Source organism: Oreochromis niloticus, linkage group LG14, assembly GCF_001858045.2.
Source record: "Oreochromis niloticus isolate F11D_XX linkage group LG14, O_niloticus_UMD_NMBU, whole genome shotgun sequence".
NCBI classification, from domain to species: domain Eukaryota; kingdom Metazoa; phylum Chordata; class Actinopteri; order Cichliformes; family Cichlidae; genus Oreochromis; species Oreochromis niloticus.
This window is the reverse complement of record NC_031979.2, coordinates 14,796,662-14,816,336: the sequence shown is the minus strand read 5'-3', so window position 1 is coordinate 14,816,336 and position 19,675 is coordinate 14,796,662. Positions and strand designations below refer to the sequence as shown.

Genomic DNA, 19,675 nt, shown 5'->3' with positions numbered 1-19,675 from the left:
TAAAGAGTCTGGAGTAGAAAAACATTAGTTGACAGGCTGTTAATAATGGAAAGTTTCAGAAAGTCACGCTTTGAGTGTGTTATGACACACAACTGCATAATAATCATATGATGAGCTAGCCTGCACTTTCCTTTCAATTGCACTTTATTCAGTCTAAGAGCTGTGTGCTCCACCTCCCTCAGTTTTCTCATCTGGTAGATGAAGCTCAGGAATTCTACTGAGGATCTCCACCTCAGAGCTTCCCTGTGGGCTCAAGTCCTCAGTGCTGTAGGCTGGTCTTCCACAGTGCAGGTTCTCTGTGGTCTGTTTGAAGGTGTAGCTGTTTCTGATTCTGGGGAATCTGCTTTCTTTTCTCTTTGGTGCTGCTCGATTCAGACACCTCTCTAAAGTGAAGGCCATTGTGCTTTTGTGCTGTGCTTGTCGCTTCTCTTCCAGCACCTGTAGGGCTTCTCCATTATTTTCGTTTTCTGGACTCTCATCTGAACAGGTGTCTGAAAACCGATATTTTACTGTGGATTCAGGTCCATTGAGCGCCCATGTGGGTTCTGATTCCTCCTTTTCTTTGATACAATCTTCTTCATTTAGAGGCTCTGGACTGTTATCTGAACTGCTGATCTCACTGCAATCTGAAAGCAAATATTTCAATTTGAAAAATACTGAATAACCTGACAAAATGCCAAAACAACTTATGCCTCTGTTACTACGACCTCAACCGACCTTTTTTTCCCCCCCTTTTACAGTGTTTGGTTTCTTGATTGTATATTGTTAGAGAATTGTCACTTTGTTGGGATTGATTAGCTTACTTGCAGATATCTTTGCATCGTCTTGGTGATTCTCTTTTAAAGACAAATGAGCAGGACCCTCTCTCTCTAGACGTTTTATAGCCAAAGACTCCTGCGCTGGACTGTAACGACCCTGAGACAAGAGAAAGATTTTTAATTGGTTTGCTGATAAAATATTTTAAAAATGACAAAAGACAGGTATATGAGAAGGTTGTTCTGTTTTTGAGTAACTGAACCATATACCCAGTTCACAGAGCTCTCCTGCTGCTCCAGTCTCTGAACAGGCTCTGAATATTCATTCTCCAAAAGACTTGCAGGGCCAGTGGGGAGTAGGACTAATCCATCTGTTTGAACCATCTTGTTTTCCCTGCCTAAAAATCAAAACCACTCAGACAGCCAATCGGGTATGAGCACGCTGCGATAAGGCAGATTGTTTTTTTTTCTATACCTCTATTGCTCGAGCCGTTCTGGAATCGGTGGGAGTAAATGTTACGTTTTTCCATTTCCCGCTCTCTGCACTGTATGAGTGAAAACATACCGCACACCGATCATCAGTATATTTTTTATATGTATATTTATTTATTGCAAAATTACAAGTGAGTTTAACTAGTAACACCCAAGCATAAGGCCTTGTGTTTCTGCAGTTGATCATTGGCTAGTTTTCTGTGAAAAAAATACTAATCAAGACTTTTTCACTTCTTCTTCTCCCAGACTTTTATGGACTTCAGCTTACTGCAAGTTCTCTGGTGAGCTGATATACTTGCTCTTGGAGGTGCATGGATATTTTTCTCGCCTCTTTCATCTTTCTTTGCTCTGTGACTATTTGCCGCTTGAATGAAGCTTGGCACAACTCAAAATTCTTCTCCATGTCCTAGAATAGAGTGAAGAGACAATAAAGAAGCAAATGTTTAATGTAAAACATATATTTTTAGGATGCTATATCGTCCACCACCATTCTACTCTCCGCTCCTTCGTACCAGTATCTTCTTGTCCTTCTCCTCCAGCTCTGCAGAGGCCTTGGCCAGCCTCAGGGTGAGCTCCTCCCGCTCCAGCAGGTTGTGATCCTGGATGAGCAGCTGCAGGTGCTGGAGAGTTTCCTTTGTGTGCAACAGTTTGTCTTCTGTGCTTCTCAGCTGCCTTGCTAGGTTGTCACGGCAGGTGCGGGTCTCACGGAGCAAATGCTGAAGAGCTCTGGCCTCGTTTTTGTACTTGGTTTCAATCTGTGAACAGATATGGCCAATATTATGACAGTAACTGAAACACTGGTGTTATTTGTGAGAGGGAAGTATACAGGCACTATAAAGAGAAAGGTGAGGAAAAATAGAGTTGTATGTTATCAATACAGTTAATTGATAACATAAATCTGAAAAGCAGAAGAGACTAGTGGAAGAAACCACAAACCCACCTGTGCGATACTGTTCTCTGAGTCTTGGAAGTACTGCAGTGCCACCATGTGGCGATGCTGGACGTTCTTCAGGAGTTTGTTCTCCGTCCTGGACTCACACAGCTCCTGCTGCAGACTCCACACCTTGTTCTTAAGCTCCCTGACGCACTTCAAGCTTGGCTTTGGAGTCTCCAGGGACCTGATTGGAGGCAAGCTAACCATATAGCAGTTTGTAGTAGGGTTTGTCTTTTGCATGCTCCCCCCTTGGGCTTTATTACCTAAAGAGGAAGGAGGACACCCCAAAACATTTTACTCATGGTAGAGGGAATTATATATAAAATATTTAGATATTGAGATGTCTGAGATATGAAATCTACCAAATACAAGTCTTCTAGACCGCTTTGATCCTTGCCACTGAAATGATGGGATGGCATCTGCTTTGTCCTCACACACAGAGGTGTATTGTGGATCATCAGAGCTACTGTATAGCCCGGAGGGACTGGACCACCTAGAGGTGTCAGAGCTGCAGGTCATACCTTCACCCTGCTTCTCGTGGGCAACAGCCTTCTGCATCATCAGGCCCTGCTACCTCCCACTCACGAATCCTCTTTACCTGAGAGAAAAAGCACAGTTCAAAGCCAGACTGGGCATGGATAAGAATTTACAGGAGGTAAAATAAATAATGCACCAGCCATAACGTTAATAAACCAACCTAAGTTGCTTCTGTGCGTGGCTATCTTCTCAACCTCTCTCTCTGTTTCAGGCTGTAATGTTCAGCAGGCTAAACTATAGTTTGTTTATATACGAACAGAACTAGTTCACTCTCGTTGCTAGGGCTTTTTATTTATTTATTTATTTTTTTTTGTAGAAGTACGTCCACGGTTGCCATGGTACCCAGCGGGTAAAGAAACAAAATAAAAAGAAACCTGTAATACAATAAAGTGACGGTAACTAGAAAAAAAACTGAACAAAAAACAAAACAAACAAAAAAGACCACTGTAGTGCTGCATGTACAGGAGAGTCTTTTAATATAAATGTTAAATGTCCTTCATTTCTTATGAAAGGGAATGTAGACCACTCACGAAGAAGAAAAAACAACATTGTGTTCAAGGACTCTAACAGGGTTATTGAGTATGAGACTTTGTTATTGCCTACTCAGGCTCCATTCTTACAATGAAACTAAAGTTTAGAAAATAAAAACTTCATGTGGAAAAACTGAACAGAATGTAATTTAGAAAGGATTTCACACTGAAAGGTACAGATCGAGCCAAATATCGATGACGTCAATACCGACGCTGGTAGTGGTATTGGATAGATACGATAGGATCGATACTCTGAGTTCAGTATTACACTAAACTGTCTTAAATTACTGCAGTTTTTTTCATGAGAAACTATACCTCAAACATTATAAAAAATGTCTGACTGACTGTCAAGTCTATTTTATTTATAGCCTATAGCCCATTTGCAACACATCTCCAAAAACCCGTTTTAAAATACATGAAACGCTGAATTGTGTGTTTTATTGTGTTTACTAATTATTGAGTAAAATAAAAATGACAGTGATCACAGTGTCATTAAAATGTGTTAAGAATTTGCAATCTGATAATGATTTATCTCATAAGTCAACACATACTGATCTTGGTATCGACAATGTGTAAGTGTAATTGGCTTGTCGACCTATAATCTTTTAAACATATCTCAAACATCTCTCGTGAATCAGTTTTTGGTTATATATCCTTTAATTCAAAATTCTCACTGACATTAAAAATGTCTTTGTCAAGAGAGATCTGGCTATGGGAAGCAGAAATCGCAACAAAAATAACATCACAGCTCCAATAATATATTTTAATAATTTTAGGATTAACATGTAGGTAAAGTAACGCAGAATCATAAAGATTACTTACAAAAACAGGTAATTTCTTTATTTTATATATGATCCATTCGTAAACCCTTTTCACCACAATATGTTTACCAATATAAGCAAAGGTGTTACGCAAAGAAAACACACAGAAACATCGGAATACAGTTTTTGGCAGCCGATCACTTTTTGGCACAACACCGGGTTTGAAAACCTGTCAGCCTATAGTGCTGGTCAGTGCTATTTCTGTCCATATATGCACTCAGCAGGGCGCTGGGAACCAGCTCCACTGCGCCCCTTCCCTCACCGACAGACAGCTGAAGTTGCCAATCAGTGTTTGTGAGTGGTGCTGCGCCCCTACGGGCCGACCCTCACTAATGGAGCCCGGAGACAAAAATAACCGTGTGTGTGTGTGTGTGTGTGTGTGAGTGAGTGAGTGATCGCTGTGCTATGTCTCCGTCCAGGGTGTGCTCTAATAATAGAGGAGGCTGCCTGCTCCTTTAAGAGACCGCTTGTTGCATACTCGACAAAATAAATTGTAGCAAAATGGTCATTAAAGTTTTCCTCGCGTCTTCGTCGGGATCCACAGCGGTAAGCTTTTTACTCCGAAGGACTTATTTCTCTGAAAGTGAACTTTTGTGGTTGTAACCGGCCAGGACTGTCACTCACACAGTGACACGAGAGCGTTAAACCTCGAAATGAATGTGACTTGACTTTTATTAGGCATATCTAAACACTGCAGGCAAGTGCACGGCTTGATTTGTGCCTGAGTTTACGCCCGAGAGGCTCTGGTTCTTTGTTTAATTGTCTCGCAGGTCGATGTGATTTATATGCAGAGCTTTCTAGAACAGGGGCTCCCAAAGGTTTTTTTTTTCCCCCCGCATGTTAAGGACCCCCATATGCAGACCCTTGACGTCGGTGTCTTCCCTAAAAAGAGATTTAACATGAAACTTTAGATCTGACTCGCATTGAGGTAACAGTGTGTATGTAAGGTGGGATGATAACTGCAGAGGGGAAGATGAATTTATTTCTTACATCCACTTTTGGCCATGCTAAAGTGGTTGGGGCCCACTTAGCAGTGTTGTATCACAACACATACTACTTGGGGTTTATCCTTTGAGTGGACTTGTTTCATGCTGATATGGTCATCTACCCTTATTAGCAGATGACACTCAATGACTGACCACAACAGTTCTCATTAAGTCTTAGAAAATGCATCAGTGTTTATCCTCTGATTTGTCCCTTTTTCGACCCTGCTGTTTGTATTTTGGCTAAAACTAACAATTTTTTTTTTAAATTTATTTTTACACTTTTTATCCAAGCAGTTTAAATATGATCTGTCAACAGGTCTAGATATAAGAAAAAAAGATCAACCTTCACGACAATCAACCTTCACCAGAGCCCAGAAACATGGATTATGGATTATTAACAGCCCAAAACACAAAACTATTAGTCATTCAACACCATATAACACAAGGATAATAGCATATGCTGGCATCTGGGAAGCTGGAAAAAGCAATCATGTTGTGTTTCTGCTTATTTAAGGGCTTAAAATAAAATAAGATCAGATAATATACACTCAAGAGTTGCTTTATGAGGCACACCTTGCTAGGTCATAAAGGGACAGGGTCAGCAGCAATCAATCGTCCAGTAGGCTGTGGTGTTTAAATGGTGCTCAGTTGGTACTAAGGGGGCTAATTGTACTGAGATACCCAAACACCATTACACAACCACCAGCAGTCTGAACTGTTGATACAAGGCAGGATGGAAGTATTTTGTTTACACTAAATTCTGACACTATTCGAACATAGCAGAAAAACTCAAGTCTCATTGGACGAGGCAATGTTTTTACAGTCTTCTGTTGTCCAGTTGATGAGCCTGTGTGAATCGTAGTCTCAATTTCTTGTCCTTAAATGATGGGAGTGGCACCTGGTGTGGTCTTCTGCTGCTGTAGTCCATTTGCTTCAAGGTTTGATGTACTGTGCATTCAAAGATGCTCTTCTGCATATGAGTTTTTTTTTTTTTTTTTTTTGAGTTAGCATTGCCTTCCTACCAGCTTGAAACCTCTGGTAGACCTCTGGTATCAACGATGAATTTCTGCCCAGACAACTGCCGCTCACCCGCTTTCCCATTTTGAGACCATTGACTGCAAACCCTAAGATAGTTGTGTGGGAAAATCCCAGTAGATCAGCAGTTTCTGAAATTAAGCCAAAGAGTAAAACACAACCTGTAACAACTTATATACAACGATAAATGAAGTAGAAAAACTCAATAAATATGAATTAAAAAAAAAAAAACGAAATGAAAACAAGATAAGTAAAAAATACACAGAAGATCGGACACCTGTTACATAGACAACAATAATAAACCAAGTAAAAAATAATGCAAAATAAATTAAAACTCATACTTCTTATAAATTGCTGTCAGTTGACTTTCTGACGATATACTGTCCTGGTTTCTGTGTTTACTTCGTAGGAGAGGAAGGGAAGGGAGCACTGTGTAGAGCATCAGATGTGAATCCATGCTGTCATTTAAATAATGTCTAGTTAATATACCAAACACCAGAATGCTGCAGCTGTCATCCTGAGGTTAAATATTCCAGGCTTCTCCTCATATACTGTGCAAATTAGTGAGGATTCCTCTGCCTCGCAGATCAAGAAGAAGCAGCAAGATGTGGTTGCCTTCTTGGAGGCTCTTAAAGTTGACTACACTCCGCTGGACATCGCGTGCAATGAGGACAACCGCATGTGGATGAGGCAGAACGTCCCTGAGGACAAGAAGCCGGCCAACGGCATCCCCCTCCCCCCACAAATCTTCAATGAAGAGAGTTATTGTGGGGTGAGTATACATTCAGATACGCCAATGTTTTTAACTTGTAGCTACCTTCAGAATATTGAGAGAAAAGCATAGGAAATGCACTTTAATGTGTGTAATGGAACAACTGTAGCAACAAAGTTCAAATAGGAGGGAAAGTAAATTATTGTATTGATTTAGATCTCTAAATCTCGTGCAGGACTACGACACATTCTTTGATGCCAAAGAGGACAATTTAGTGTACACCTTCCTGGGGTTGCCCCCTCCTCCTGGGTCAAAGGTCAGTACTATTTTTTACTTTATGTTGTGGAAAATGTATGCAAAAGCCATATTTCTTTTCTAATATCACTAATCTTTTACTTCAGTATTGATACAACACAATTAGTCCAACAATTCAGCTTGGACTAATTCTGCTTTGACTTTCTGTAATACACAATATTCTTTTATCGATTGTATATGAATTGCAAGATTATGATACATTGTTACGTTTTAGTTTTCCAGGTAAGACTTAAGAGTTTAAGGTGATTTATTTGAATCAAAAGAATGTCAGAAGAATAAATGCTCTTCTTTATTGTTATTGAAAGGTTTGTAATCAGATGAAATAAATGTATCCAGCTATCATTTTGGACGCAAACAGGTTTAACTCCCTTCGTATAATGAGGAGGTTTCTATCATTTATGGATCGTAAAACAATAAAAAGTCTGAAAATACCGTGATGAATTTTCAAAACTTCATGTGTACAACAAAATTCACAATTAAATGAGAACACCTATGCTGTCATAAAGTACAAGTAAAAACAAAGATGCAATAAATAGTCTGTCTCTTCCTTTATTCATATATTAAATAATTTAGACCACATTTATGCCCATTACAGGAAAATTCTTTCAGAACTTAGGTTGTGTGTATCTAGTTTAGGCTACACTTTAGTCCATAAGTATTTGAACTATGACACATGTTTTGTAGTTTTAACTCTTTGCACCAACGCAGTGGGATTTAGATCAGCCAATATGTGATTGAAGTGCAGACTTCTGGCTTTAATTCAGGAAGTTTAACATCAGTTAAGTGTTAACTGTTTATGAAATACAACCCTTTTTGTACAAAGTAATCACTTTTCTGAGGTTCAAAAGTAATTGGACAAACTAACATTGTGACTATCCTGTTTCTTTGCCTTGAGAAACTTGTGGGTTTCTTTTGCAGCATGCTTTGGGTCAATATACATTTGCATTGTGAAGCTGTCTGATCAGTTTTGCAGCATTTGGCTGAATCTGAGTAGAGGGTGCAGATTTGTACACTTCACAGTTCATCCTGCTGCTTCTATCAGTCACATAATCATAAACACTAGTGACACAGATGTACTGGCAGCCATACATGCCCATGTTATAACATCTATTTCTCTCCTTGTACTTATTTTTTCTTCCAATTATTCTGTTGCATCTTGGTTTCTGTCCAAATAATTTTTCAGAGCTGTTCAGGCTCCTTTAGATGTTTCTGTCAAACTCTAATCTGACTTTCTTGTTCTTGAGTGTAACCGGAGGTTTGCAACTGCTTGTAGACTCTCTGTATTTACATTAAATAAGGTGTCTCTTGACTGTAGGTCTTGACAATGAGGTGCCTACCTTGTGACGAGTGTTCTCGACTTGGTTTGATGTTGTAAAGCTGTTTTCATCCATTTTAGCTGTCTATGATGTCCCAGGCCTTTTGGCGTTAAGAAGGTGATTTGAATGAATCAGAATTTTGATTTGGCTAATCCTAAAGCTGTTGCTGTCTCTCTGCTAGGTTTGTTTATTTATTTTATTCTTCAGGCTAAGGATGCTCTCCATCACTTGTACCCATTTTCTGGAGGTCCTATTGAGTTCCAGTGAAAAGCTACCAAGCTCTGAACTTTCATTTGATTCATTTATCATTAAATAACAGGGGAACAAGCCTCATCTGGCCATGAAACTGCTTGCCAGTTAATTATCCAATTACTTTTGAGACTCTGAAAATGGGGTAGTGTGTATAAAAATGGCTGTAATTGCTAAACAGGTAATGCAATGCTTTAGTTAAATGCCTGAAAGTAAAGGTCTGCACTTAAATCACATCTTAATTGTTTGGTTTAAAATTCACTGTGGAGGTGTACAGAGAGGGAAAAAAAAATAATTATGGCCCTAACTGTATTTATCCAAAGTTCCAGTCTCTGCTTTTGGCTGATGCGAGATTCAAACACATTTTTCCAAAATTTAAAAATGATTTAATTTGTTTTTTCTTCAACAATTAAATGTGTTGAAATGAGATGCAGTGGAACTTGTTTTGTAGGTAACCAGATCTGAGTGACTAAAAGAAACAAAAAAATGTCGTGGACATTTTGGCAAGTTATCCGGACACTAAATGTCAACACGAGTGTTAAACCTGGTAATTTCCTTGGTACAGGAAGCAGAGCAAGCTGACAAGGATAACATTGTGGAGAATGGCACCCATGCTGAGGAAAACCTTGACGACACAATAGTAATGCCTTCATTTCGTCTGTGTTTAGTTTCTTTTCACCGTGTCTCATCTTAAATTTTCAGCGTCACTTAACAACATTCCTTCTGTCCATAACTGGTGACTTAAAAAGATTCCTAATTTCTTCATGGCTGCCCCGTCTCATTTACCACATCGACTAATTCTGGTGTTGCATGAGTGAGAAATGTGAGCTCATAATAACACACTATTCTGATTTGACATCATAACACTGTGACACTGCATTGCTGTGTTCAGACTGCCAAAGGGCTGTGAAGCAACCAAACTGCCGTATGATTGTGTGTAAATCATAAAATTTGATGTTTTATTTTTTATCAAATGCATTTTTTCTAATAGATATATTTAATAACATCTTTATTTCAGCAAATTATCACCACGAGAAAGTTCCTGCTAGTTCTCAGTTTACTAGAGCTTACCTACCATAGCCCAGATTTCCCTTTCTACTTTCCGAAATTTTAGTCCCAGGAGTAACGATTTTCTGCAGCACTGATCTCTTGTCCTATTTGCAACAATATTCCATTTTACTGTTACATTTTATGTTCTTTATAGATTTTATCACAATTTCATAATTTTAGTCTCTGATTGGAGTAGGCAATGCTTCAGAAGAGTCATATGACACAGGAAATGTGACTTTTTATGTGAACTCATCACATCTCTTAACTAATTAGGATTTCACAACAAGTCTGTTACACGACTAGGTATAAAAAGAGCATCCTAGCGAAGGTATGTTTTCCATAAGTAAACATGGACTCAGTATAAGACTGCATGGGTAGTCAACAATTTACTAATAATATATTTAGGATTTCCACCAGTTACAGTATATCTTCTCAATTAAAGATCAATAAATTTGCACCAATCTCTTCACATAAGGGACAAAGCCAAAAACCTGTATTGTAAATGATGACTGCCTGGATTGTAAATGATTGTAAATGATGACTGCCTTTTAGAGAGGCTAAATCTAAAAGGCTAAATAGAGGCTAGCCTATTAGAAGAATAGTTTGACATTTGGATAAAGATTCTTATTGGCTATTTGAAAGAGATATAACACAACATGTTAAAAACCACATTGTACCTCTCTTATAACTGAAAATTTAATATCAAATTATGCTAGTATTAGCTTAGCAGACATGGTAAAAACAGGTAGACTAGGGTAACGAATCTAGCAAATGAGTGCTTCACAATTAACATGTTACATTTGGTGTGATTAATCTGGCACAGTAAACTTTTTAAACTAATGAATGTTAAGCAAAGACTCTTACCTTTGTTTGTTTGTTTCTTTCCTTTTACAGGTTTCGTGTTAGGCTAAGTTAAGCTAACCTGCTGTTTGCTGTAGCTTCATATTTTTCTTACAGAAAAGAGAAAAATATCTATATTCTCATCTTAAAATGTCAGTATTAATTTTTTGCATATGAAACTTTGGATTTCTTTTCTAAAAACCTTCACCTTCACTTTTTAGTTTTCTCTTCCTCTTCCTTTCTTCCAACCTACCAGGATAACATCATTGTTTTGAGTTTATAAAACTTTCCATTTGATGAGCCAACCATTGTAATGCTGCTAAAGCAGTGCCTGAAGTAGTATATCAGATTTTTTTATTTCTTCGTGTATTTTCCTCTTTCACACGCTATTGTTTACACCTTACGATAACAAGGTTCCAGTGGAGGATCGTAATGGGGATTCAAATAAAGAGGTGAAGCAGGCCACTGATGAGAATGAAGAAGGTGAGGGTGATGAGGAGGAAAAGGAGGGGGCAGCAAAGGAAGAGACTGCAGATGATGAAGGAGAAACAGTAGGAGATGAAGCCCCCACAGAGAAGGAGGAGGAGGCAGCAGTGGAAGAAACAGACGAGGTCACAGAAGACACTGTAATTGCTCCTTAACTAGACCCTAATCTCCCTTCATTTTTCTTCTGCCTCCATCCCTGGAATGCTGATTTCTTCCACTCAGAATCCTTGTTTTCCCTTTAATCTCCTCCTTTACTCCACGTTTAAGGTTTCCCTCATTTCAAGTTCCTGTCAACCTTGTATCTGCATCTTCTCCTCAAGTCTCCTTCCCTAGACTCAGTAATTTACTAATTCACCTCTCCGAGATCCCTAATCATCATTCTTACACGTCTCATCATTCCCAGTGGGTGTTTAATCTATTTATTATTGCCTTTCTGTCAGTTCCATTAGGTGTCTTATGTTTGGTTTTTGAGTTGATGACACAATTCACTTACTATTAACTATCCTGGTCAAGGTGTGTTAGTATAGGGTCCCCAGAAACACTTTACTCTGTCTAAATTAATTAGCCAGGTGTGTGTGTGTGTGTGTGTGTGTGTGTGTGTGTGTGTGTTGAGTGTAGTCTCTGATGTCTCTAATGCTATCTTATCTCCACTGTCAGGAGGGCCAAGCAGAAGAGGAAGAAGAACAGGTGAGATTATCTAAAAAATTCACCCAACACTTATTTCACTATTTAATAAGGAACAGTGCTTTATTGATGTTTTATAGACACAATACAGCAGCAGTTACTATCCCAGCATTTTTAATAACTGTGCATTCAATAAATGACATGTGTATTTCATTTTTTTTTTATTTGAAAGGGAAAATCACTTATTAACATACTGTGGAACACATACAGAATAATTTAAGCGGGTGCTTATTAATTCCTTCTTTTCTTAGCAGTCATTGCTGGTTTAGACCAGTCTTCACCTTTACCCAAACATGTGCGCTTGCCTGTCATTCAGACATTCGGACACTGACATGAGCTAAACTTATAGGATTTCTAAAAAGTTTGGGGTCACTTAGAAATTTTTTCACATTACTTTGGATGTAAAATTTTGTGAAAGGAGTCTGCTAGAAGGAAGTGAATCTCACTTCTGTCCGATAGATCGAACTTTTCTATCAGTAAGCCCTCCTGTTTCTGCTACTGTTAGCTGCTGTTAGCCCCTGTTAGCTGCTGTTAGCCAGTGTTAGTGAAACTTTCTTTGAAATTGATCTAACATTATTGGGCTTGGACACTAAGTTTATGAGAATACATAAATTTGTTGGAAAATTGAATTACACACTTATCAATGTATAGTTAGAACATTTTGGGTTTTTGAGCATTAAATAACCTCCAAAAATGACTGATTATACCTCCAAAGAAACAATTAAAATTTGACTAGTCGAGTGTGTGAAGCATCAGTCTGCATGAGTCGGTTGCAGTTTCAAAATGGCCCCAAAAAAGCCTTTTTCTAAAACTTAAAGATCTTCTTGTTCTAAGAAACCAAGACTGTTCCATGCAAGGAAATGGAAGAAAACAACTTAAGAACCTTAAGACTTCATAGCAGAGAGTTTACTCTGTCCTGGGAAGATTTCCCTCCTGAAACAGCACAAACTTGCTCTAACTAGAAAAGAAAGAGAAGGGGAAGGTTTAAGTGCAAAACTAAGTAAGAAGACAAGTTCTCTAGTCTGACAAACAAACCCCCTGCAGATCTTCAGCTTAATAGCTTCATATAATGTTATCTACAATATACCATAAGACGGATAAGATCCTGGATGAAAATCACACTATTCAATTAAAGTAAAAGATTAAAATGGGCAACAACAAAAACCCCTCTGACATGGGATAAAAGAAGATTGGGAATCTAAATTTGTGGTGAACAAATCAAAGAATGGTTCTTTTTGGCACTGTGGACAAATGTAGTGGCTTAGAGGCAGTTTGCTGGCACTAAAGTTGGATATTTATACACAGTAAGCGGGATCTCGAACAAATGAGGCACGTTAAATGTTATCGCTCTGTTTTGCAACACCATCCCAAAGACTTAGCACTTGCGCTGAGCCGTTTTCCTCTTCATAACGGAACATTCAGCCACAGCACAGCTCCACAGTTTGGTAGATCTATTTGGAGAAGATGCAGTAAGCTGCTATTCTGTGATAACAGAATGACCAGTCTCTCTGAGCTGCTGTGTGAAGCGACTTTACTGTAGGAAGCGTGGGGTGAAATGTTTCCACATTACTTTAACAAACTGCTCTGCAAAGGTGTGTTTGATGAAATCAGAGTTGAAAGGATGAACTTCTCATTGCGGGTAACCTTGATTTCTTCACTATTTTCTATTCATTTAAAGATTAAAGGGAGTCTTTGAAAAATGTGAATTTTTCTGTGTGACCCCACACTTTTGAATAGCAGTGAAAACATGCTGTACCGCCTCCCTCGCTCTGTGCTTGTCAAGGCCAGTGAGGATTTTTTTTCTCTCTTTGTCTCCCATCACTTTCACTGTTTACAAAAATCTGAGTGCTTAAGAAAACTCTATTTAAAATGTGTCTTTTATGCTTGTGCAGTGTAAACACTCATAATACGGGGTTTTAAAGCAGTTCTAACTGAGATAGGCTGCATGCAGTAATTGACTCATGCGTTAAACACCAAATGACTGATTTCATTTAGCATTTCAGAGTTGATATGTTGGGGTTTTTTTGAGTTCATGTTCCAGCTCATCCCTCACCTGACTGATTTCACACAGGCTAGGTCAGGGGGGTCAAACTCAATTTACATTGTGGGCAACATACAGCCCACATACAGTTTAACTACACATTTAATCCCCTTTAATATAAATTAATATAAATTATTGCAGTATTACAATTATGTACAATTTCAGTACATCTCAGTCTTTCTGCACAATAAAGAAATGCTGCTGTAGTAAATACAAGAATGCAAAAAATACCTATTACTTGGTTTAGTGGTGACATTGTTGGAGGTCTTTATCAGTAGGAAAACTTATGAAAATACAGTTAAAAATCCAATATTTATGCCCTAATTCACATTTCCCCCAATGAGCCGGATTGAGGTCTTTGCGGGGCTGATTCTGGTCCCCGGGCCTTGTGTTTGACACCCCTGGTCTAGATGCTGTGTCTGCTGGTTCCTCATGTACACAAACACAAACACACACTGTATGGCATTTGACTCCTTCTTTGCCCTCTTGGTTTGCTCCCTCTAGGAGGAAGAGGATTTGCAGTCAGAGGTAACTGTGCTTCTCTGATCGTCTCTTTCTGTGCGGTTCCTCCATACAGTCATCAGCAGTGTGGGTTTGCAGATATCAGGGAAGACCATCCAGATGGGTTTGGGAGGGTCTTGGTCTGCCTTTTAAATTGCTAACTTTGAAGACTTCACCTGTCTACCCCTCTCTCTGCTCTCTCTTTATTACTATCTCCTCAAGTTTTTTTTGACCTTTCCTGTCTTTCTGCTAACATCCCGTTCCTCATTTCTTCCCAGTTTTCTAGCTGCTTCCTGACAACTTCGACTGTTCCTATAGTTTCATTTGAAACCATAAGACATTTCCATACCGCATGCCTGTTGTGCTCTTTTGCTCCCCACACAGCTGGCTGACCTGCTGCCTGTTATTTTTTTTATTTTTTTTAGGAGGAAGAAGAGCTACGACAGCTTGAGGTAGATTCATGTGTTTTTTTTCTTTAAAAAAAAAAACTGCTTCTAGCCTTCCTGAGTTTGTCTTGTTTTTTTCTTTTTGTTGTTTTTGTTTAGTGACTCATTACTTTGTCAGATTATTAATCCCTTCCACACCTCAAGCATTCCTTCAATGTTTAGTATTTCACTACTTGTTAGCATATTTTGTCTTTTGCCAGAAGCAATTAATTGGTCGCCTCATGTTTGTGATAACAAAAGGTCAGAGTAAAATGCTTTAAAAAACCCCCAAAACAACACAAGTCCAAGTCAAAGACGTACCATCCAGAGTGATGATTAATACAGCACCTAAAGTTATTCTCATAGATGAGAAATGACCAATATAGGGCTCATTTAAAAAGACAATAATAGTAACAACAGTGTTTACGTAATAATCCATTTTCCTCAGTTATGTCATTATGTTGAAAGAGTGCTTTGTGGGCCTTTTTTTTGCCCTGGATTTTGCCTGTCAGGACACATCCCCAAAACTTTTCAACTTCATGTGTCCCAACTTTCAAAAAGCAAACTCACGCACTTGCTCTCGCACTGTTTTTCAGTCTGCACCCTGAGGACAGGGTTTGAAGTCTGGCGAGTCAGCCCAGCCGGTTTTTCACCCAGCGTTGCTCATCTCCAGGGTAGCTCCCCTAAAGAGTCCACACTTTAACCGTTCCCTAAATCAGACTCTGCCTCCTGCAACACACCAACACAATGAATAATCAGTTGGTTCAAAAAGTCCAAGTTGTTTAAAAAAAAAGAAAGAAGAAAAGTCTCTGGTTCTAAGTGCTGTGTGAAAAGGGCTCTGCTTCTCAGAGACATTCCAGCCTCTGCCTGAGTTTCCGCCGCTTATGCTTCACTGCTTCGCCCTGCTGTTTTCCCGCTTTTCCTTCCCATCTGTTTTGTCCTTGTCCAACCTCTCTTGCAGGAGCAAGACGAACAAGGCCGTGCTGTAGTTTCTGGTGGTTCTACTTTTTTTTTTTTTTTAAGCTTGACAGACTTGCCCTTCTCTCCCTTTCTCCTTCTTTCTTTTGGTGTGCTGCATGGACATTTAGGTCCACTTTCCATGGACATGCCTGCTGGTGTGCAGCATGATAAACCTGATCATATTTGACCTAAACCTTAAAGGTGGATTTCATGTAGTAACAGATATGCGAGTCACATATGGACCATAATGTTGGTTTCTTTTTCAAAACTGCCTGATTTCGTGTTCCACAGGAGGAAGAAGAGGCTGAAGTGCAAGAGGTATATCTGGATTATAGAATCTTTGTATATGTTTTGCACGGTGTGAATCACACAGAGACTGGGATTTTTTTTTTTTCATGCATGATCCGATTGCAGAGAAGGACTGTGTGTACATGTTCAGGCGAACTCTCTGTCCTCAAGATCGTAATTGTCATCGGTTCAGTGAATATTGTGTGCAGTGTAACTCATATGGCCTCAAACAAGCCAGGGCAAAGATGAGGTTGTTCAGAGTTGGAGCAAACTTTTATGAAACTTTCACAGAGAAACATTCTGCAAGTCTGCCAAGACGTTTTCACTTTTTTAGTTTTGATACCTAAAAAAACAGCTTGAACGTTCCGTTGTCTTCTTTTAAAACTTGGCCTGCACGCACGTGAGGATAACTCGGACATGTTTGGTTTTGTTGTACTGGGAGATGGGGCGTCCTGACTTGACAGGATGACATTTTTTTTTTTTTTAAAGAAGCCATGGCTTTTGTTCCTTTTTTGCCAAGAGCAATCTGAACAAAGTGGATGTGAAGTCGATGTGACAAGTTTCAAAGAAGATGGAGGAGACGGAGCACATCTTGTTCTCATGCAATACTCAGAGGAAAAGAGAAAATATTTCCCGTTAGACGACCCACTGGGTTGTTTCCAGGCTTAGTGGATCTGTTTTCTTAGTGTTTTAGGTAATTACTCTCTTAGTTTGTGTCAGCGGTTGGAATAAAGTGGTCGTAGGATCGAATAATAGATAACCTCGGTGAGCGTGTTGTTTACTTCAAGACTAACCAGGAACAGCATCCGCGGCTTGAGTGGTAACATTTAAAACACGTGACATGCAGTTTAACCTCATCTTACACGGTGCGCCTGCTTAAGCACCAATCTTCTCTCACTTAGGTCATCTAATTAAAAACAGAACTCCATCACTAGTTTCCTCAGTTTTCTTTTTCGACCCTGCTGTCATCACCACTGCCCACGCTTCTCTCAAATGACGTCTTCTCCATTTTTAACCCATCCATAACACAGCCACTAACATGGGAAGTCGTCTCACCTTCCCCCTATTTAAGCCATGACTTCACATAGCCCCCTCCCTCTTCTTTTTTTATTTTTTAAATTTTTTCAAAGGAGGAGGAAGAGGAAGAAGAAGAAGAAGATGAAGAGTTGGAAGAAACACAGGTAGTATTACAGCAGTTTGTCACATGTGGTCTTCTGCCTGTGCTTGCCATGCCTGGTCCAGTGTTGTTAAGAGGGAAGATCTTTGTGTGCGACACAAACACACATCACAATCACACATCTTGGTAGCTCACTCATAGAAAGGACTGTTTTTCTTTTTTCTTTTTTTTTGTAAATTGCAATTCAAATAGTTTTGTTTCATTTATGCAACGAACTAAGAAACAACTGCAGTCTTTCCACTTTGACTCCCACAAATCCTTCTCCAGCTGATGAGACTCATCCAGGTAAAAGGTTTAACAATGACAGAGTCTCAGCTATCATTGGGATCTCTTTTTTTTTCTCCCCACAAATAAAAGCTTGCACCATTAGAAACATTAGAATAGAATACACAAAGACACTTTAAACAGACAGATTTTAATCCGACCTTCTACCACTGCCACGTGTCTCTGCTTTCTGTGTGTGTGTGTTGGTTATCAATACGTGATTTTGTCTTTTAACAGGAGGAAGAGGCTGAGTAGTTGAAGCTGAGCGATCCTGATGATGTCGATTTACTGCTCTCCAGGTAAAACCCTCTGCTTTTCTCCGGTGCTTCTGCTTTACCACTGGAGGGCAGTGCAATGTTATGTGGCTCGGTAGAAGAATGGATAGAAACTTTTGTGTGTTGCTTTTCTCTTTGGCATTTATGTAACCAGATTAATTAAAAAGATAAACTTGCATTCAGTACAGTGTTTTTTTTTTTTCCTTCTTTTTTTGTGCTTCTTTGACCCTGCTAACAAAGGTCTGTGCAAAATACAATTACGCAACCTGTATTGTATGCATGATGCAGTGGCATGCATTAATATCTAAAACAGACAAGTTTTTCATAAAAGCACTAAGATCCTGCTTGCTTCACCTTGGTGTTTTGAAGGAGTTACCTTTTTAACCTGCACTTGCAGCAGCATGTTTGCAGAGGACTCTGTGGCTGACTCCATCTGCAAATAGCTTCAGTGGGTACACAGCATGCCTGGGGATCACCTAGATCCACCTCCAAAGCATCTCACTATTCCCTGTTTTTCCCTCTGAGTCAGTGGGACTAATGAAGATATTTGTGGTGATAATAATTCTAATCTTCTTTTAGCTCTTTTGTGTGTTTAAGACCTCTATGTCCCACTGAAGGAATAGCTTTAGAGCTGGAAGAGTGGCAATGCCCACTCTCCTTCCTCCCCTCCCTCCTCTCTAAGCTGTGCGCCAGCCCCTGCGAGCCCCTGTCACGCCTCGTTTGTGAAAGCTGTTAAGTGAGCTTCAGAAGTGCCTCAGGAGGAGCCGGCACGCTGGGTGGCACAGGCGTGGCGATGGTGGTGGCTTCCTCAGCCACCACGGACAACCCAGTAATGTGTGACCTATTTCTAGTCATCTGTTTTTCTTGTGTCGCAGCCCGAAGGAGCCTCCCGTTCCGTCTCTTCCCGACCCTTGACACTTGGCCCACCCCCTCAGCCCCATCAGAAAGCCCCTCCACGTCTCTGCAAAGCAGCACGTGACCCTACTGGAAACCACTGGTCATGTGCTTGAAGGCTCCATCCCAGCTGAAAACGCCTAACCCACATTTGCCTTACACCCTTCCCTGTTGACTGCAATGTTGACTTAATTTTTATATTTTGCGTGTACAGACAAACTGTAATGAAAAACGAGCAGTGTAGCCTAGCGGTGTTGGTTTGGTTGTTTGCCATGAGCAGCTTTTTGTAAAATGCACAGTTGTTTTGTTAAACTCAGACCCTTTTCCCATGTTGCACTTGTAGAAGTTCTACTTTTCTAACACAAAAGGCCGGCGACCTATTAAAAAAAAAAAAAAGAAATCAAAAAAAAAGAAAAGAAATCCTGGCATATCCTAGCTTGTGACTCCTGGCTTGTAGATTCAAAGTGTCATAAGTCACTCTCTTTCATAACAGTTCTGTTCTTGTGCTCCTAACTCGTTTATCTAACGGCGAGTGTGTAAATTCAAACTGTGACTTCTAATGGCAGCGAGAAAGGAAATAGACACATGCTGCAAGACTGCAAACCACTCCACCACCGCCACAGCTACTTCTGCCAGAAATGCTGTCTAATCAATGCACTTTGTTGAACGAAGAGTGAGATGTGGCTGAGATGTTGGAAAAGAAAATAAAGTGGACTCGTAAAAACATTCTCAGTGGATCTTTATTTAAACTCTTTTGTTGGCATATTTAAAGAAGAATGGGCTATTGTGCATGTTGGGGAGTGTAGGGGTCAACAGGAAAACAAATGCCTCGTCCCATGAGATTTTTTTGTAGAGGTGGATGAAAACATGCAGTATTATTTTTAGATAGATGATCAAAAAAGGCTCAGGCATGTACAGTACAGGCTTTACAGGCTAGGCATTGTTACTATGCCCAATATTCACCAAGGTCTAATGTGTGCAAGAATGCCACAGATAAATTCTTTCAATGAATAACTACAGTGGGGGAAATAGTTACATGATCCCCTGCTGCATTTGTAAGATTGCTCACTTACAAAGAAAGGAACAGTGTTTTATTATTATGTTTAAT

The 19,675-nt window shown here is 39.6% G+C and overlaps 2 protein-coding genes across 27 annotated transcripts; one reads left to right on the top strand and one right to left on the bottom strand.

Moving 5' to 3' along the window:
- Positions 1–126: 126 nt before the first annotated feature.
- Positions 127–3,015, bottom strand: LOC102083258 (lebercilin-like protein). 2 transcript variants are annotated; one of them, XM_005474565.4, is made up of 9 exons: positions 2,879–3,015; positions 2,544–2,779; positions 2,188–2,444; positions 1,760–2,002; positions 1,516–1,653; positions 1,231–1,300; positions 1,026–1,153; positions 804–915; positions 127–626 (listed from the first exon to the last, which is right to left on the bottom strand). In XM_005474565.4, exons 2-9 carry the CDS (start codon positions 2,740–2,742, stop codon positions 154–156), a joined length of 1,620 nt encoding a protein of 539 aa, XP_005474622.1. In that variant the 5' UTR covers positions 2,743–2,779; positions 2,879–3,015; the 3' UTR covers positions 127–153. The 2 variants fall into 2 exon arrangements, with proteins under 2 accessions (XP_005474622.1, XP_005474623.1); XM_005474566.4 differs by having other exon boundaries at positions 1,576–1,653.
- Positions 3,016–4,321: 1,306 nt separating this feature from the next.
- On the top strand, positions 4,322–19,293 carry sh3bgr (SH3 domain binding glutamate-rich protein). Of its 25 annotated transcripts, none has more exons than XM_019345138.2 (11): positions 4,322–4,615; positions 6,677–6,862; positions 7,038–7,118; positions 9,248–9,322; positions 10,986–11,183; positions 11,716–11,745; positions 14,288–14,311; positions 14,710–14,736; positions 17,088–17,138; positions 17,636–17,697; positions 18,549–19,293. In XM_019345138.2, exons 1-10 carry the CDS (start codon positions 4,571–4,573, stop codon positions 17,651–17,653), a joined length of 735 nt encoding a protein of 244 aa, XP_019200683.1. In that variant the 5' UTR covers positions 4,322–4,570; the 3' UTR covers positions 17,654–17,697; positions 18,549–19,293. The 25 variants fall into 25 exon arrangements, with proteins under 25 accessions (XP_019200683.1, XP_013124842.1, XP_013124843.1 ...); XM_013269388.3 differs by having other exon boundaries at positions 4,323–4,615; positions 10,986–11,198; XM_013269389.3 differs by lacking the exon at positions 17,088–17,138 and adding an exon at positions 15,961–15,987 and having other exon boundaries at positions 4,323–4,615; positions 10,986–11,198.
- The last annotated feature ends 382 nt before the right edge of the window (positions 19,294–19,675 follow it).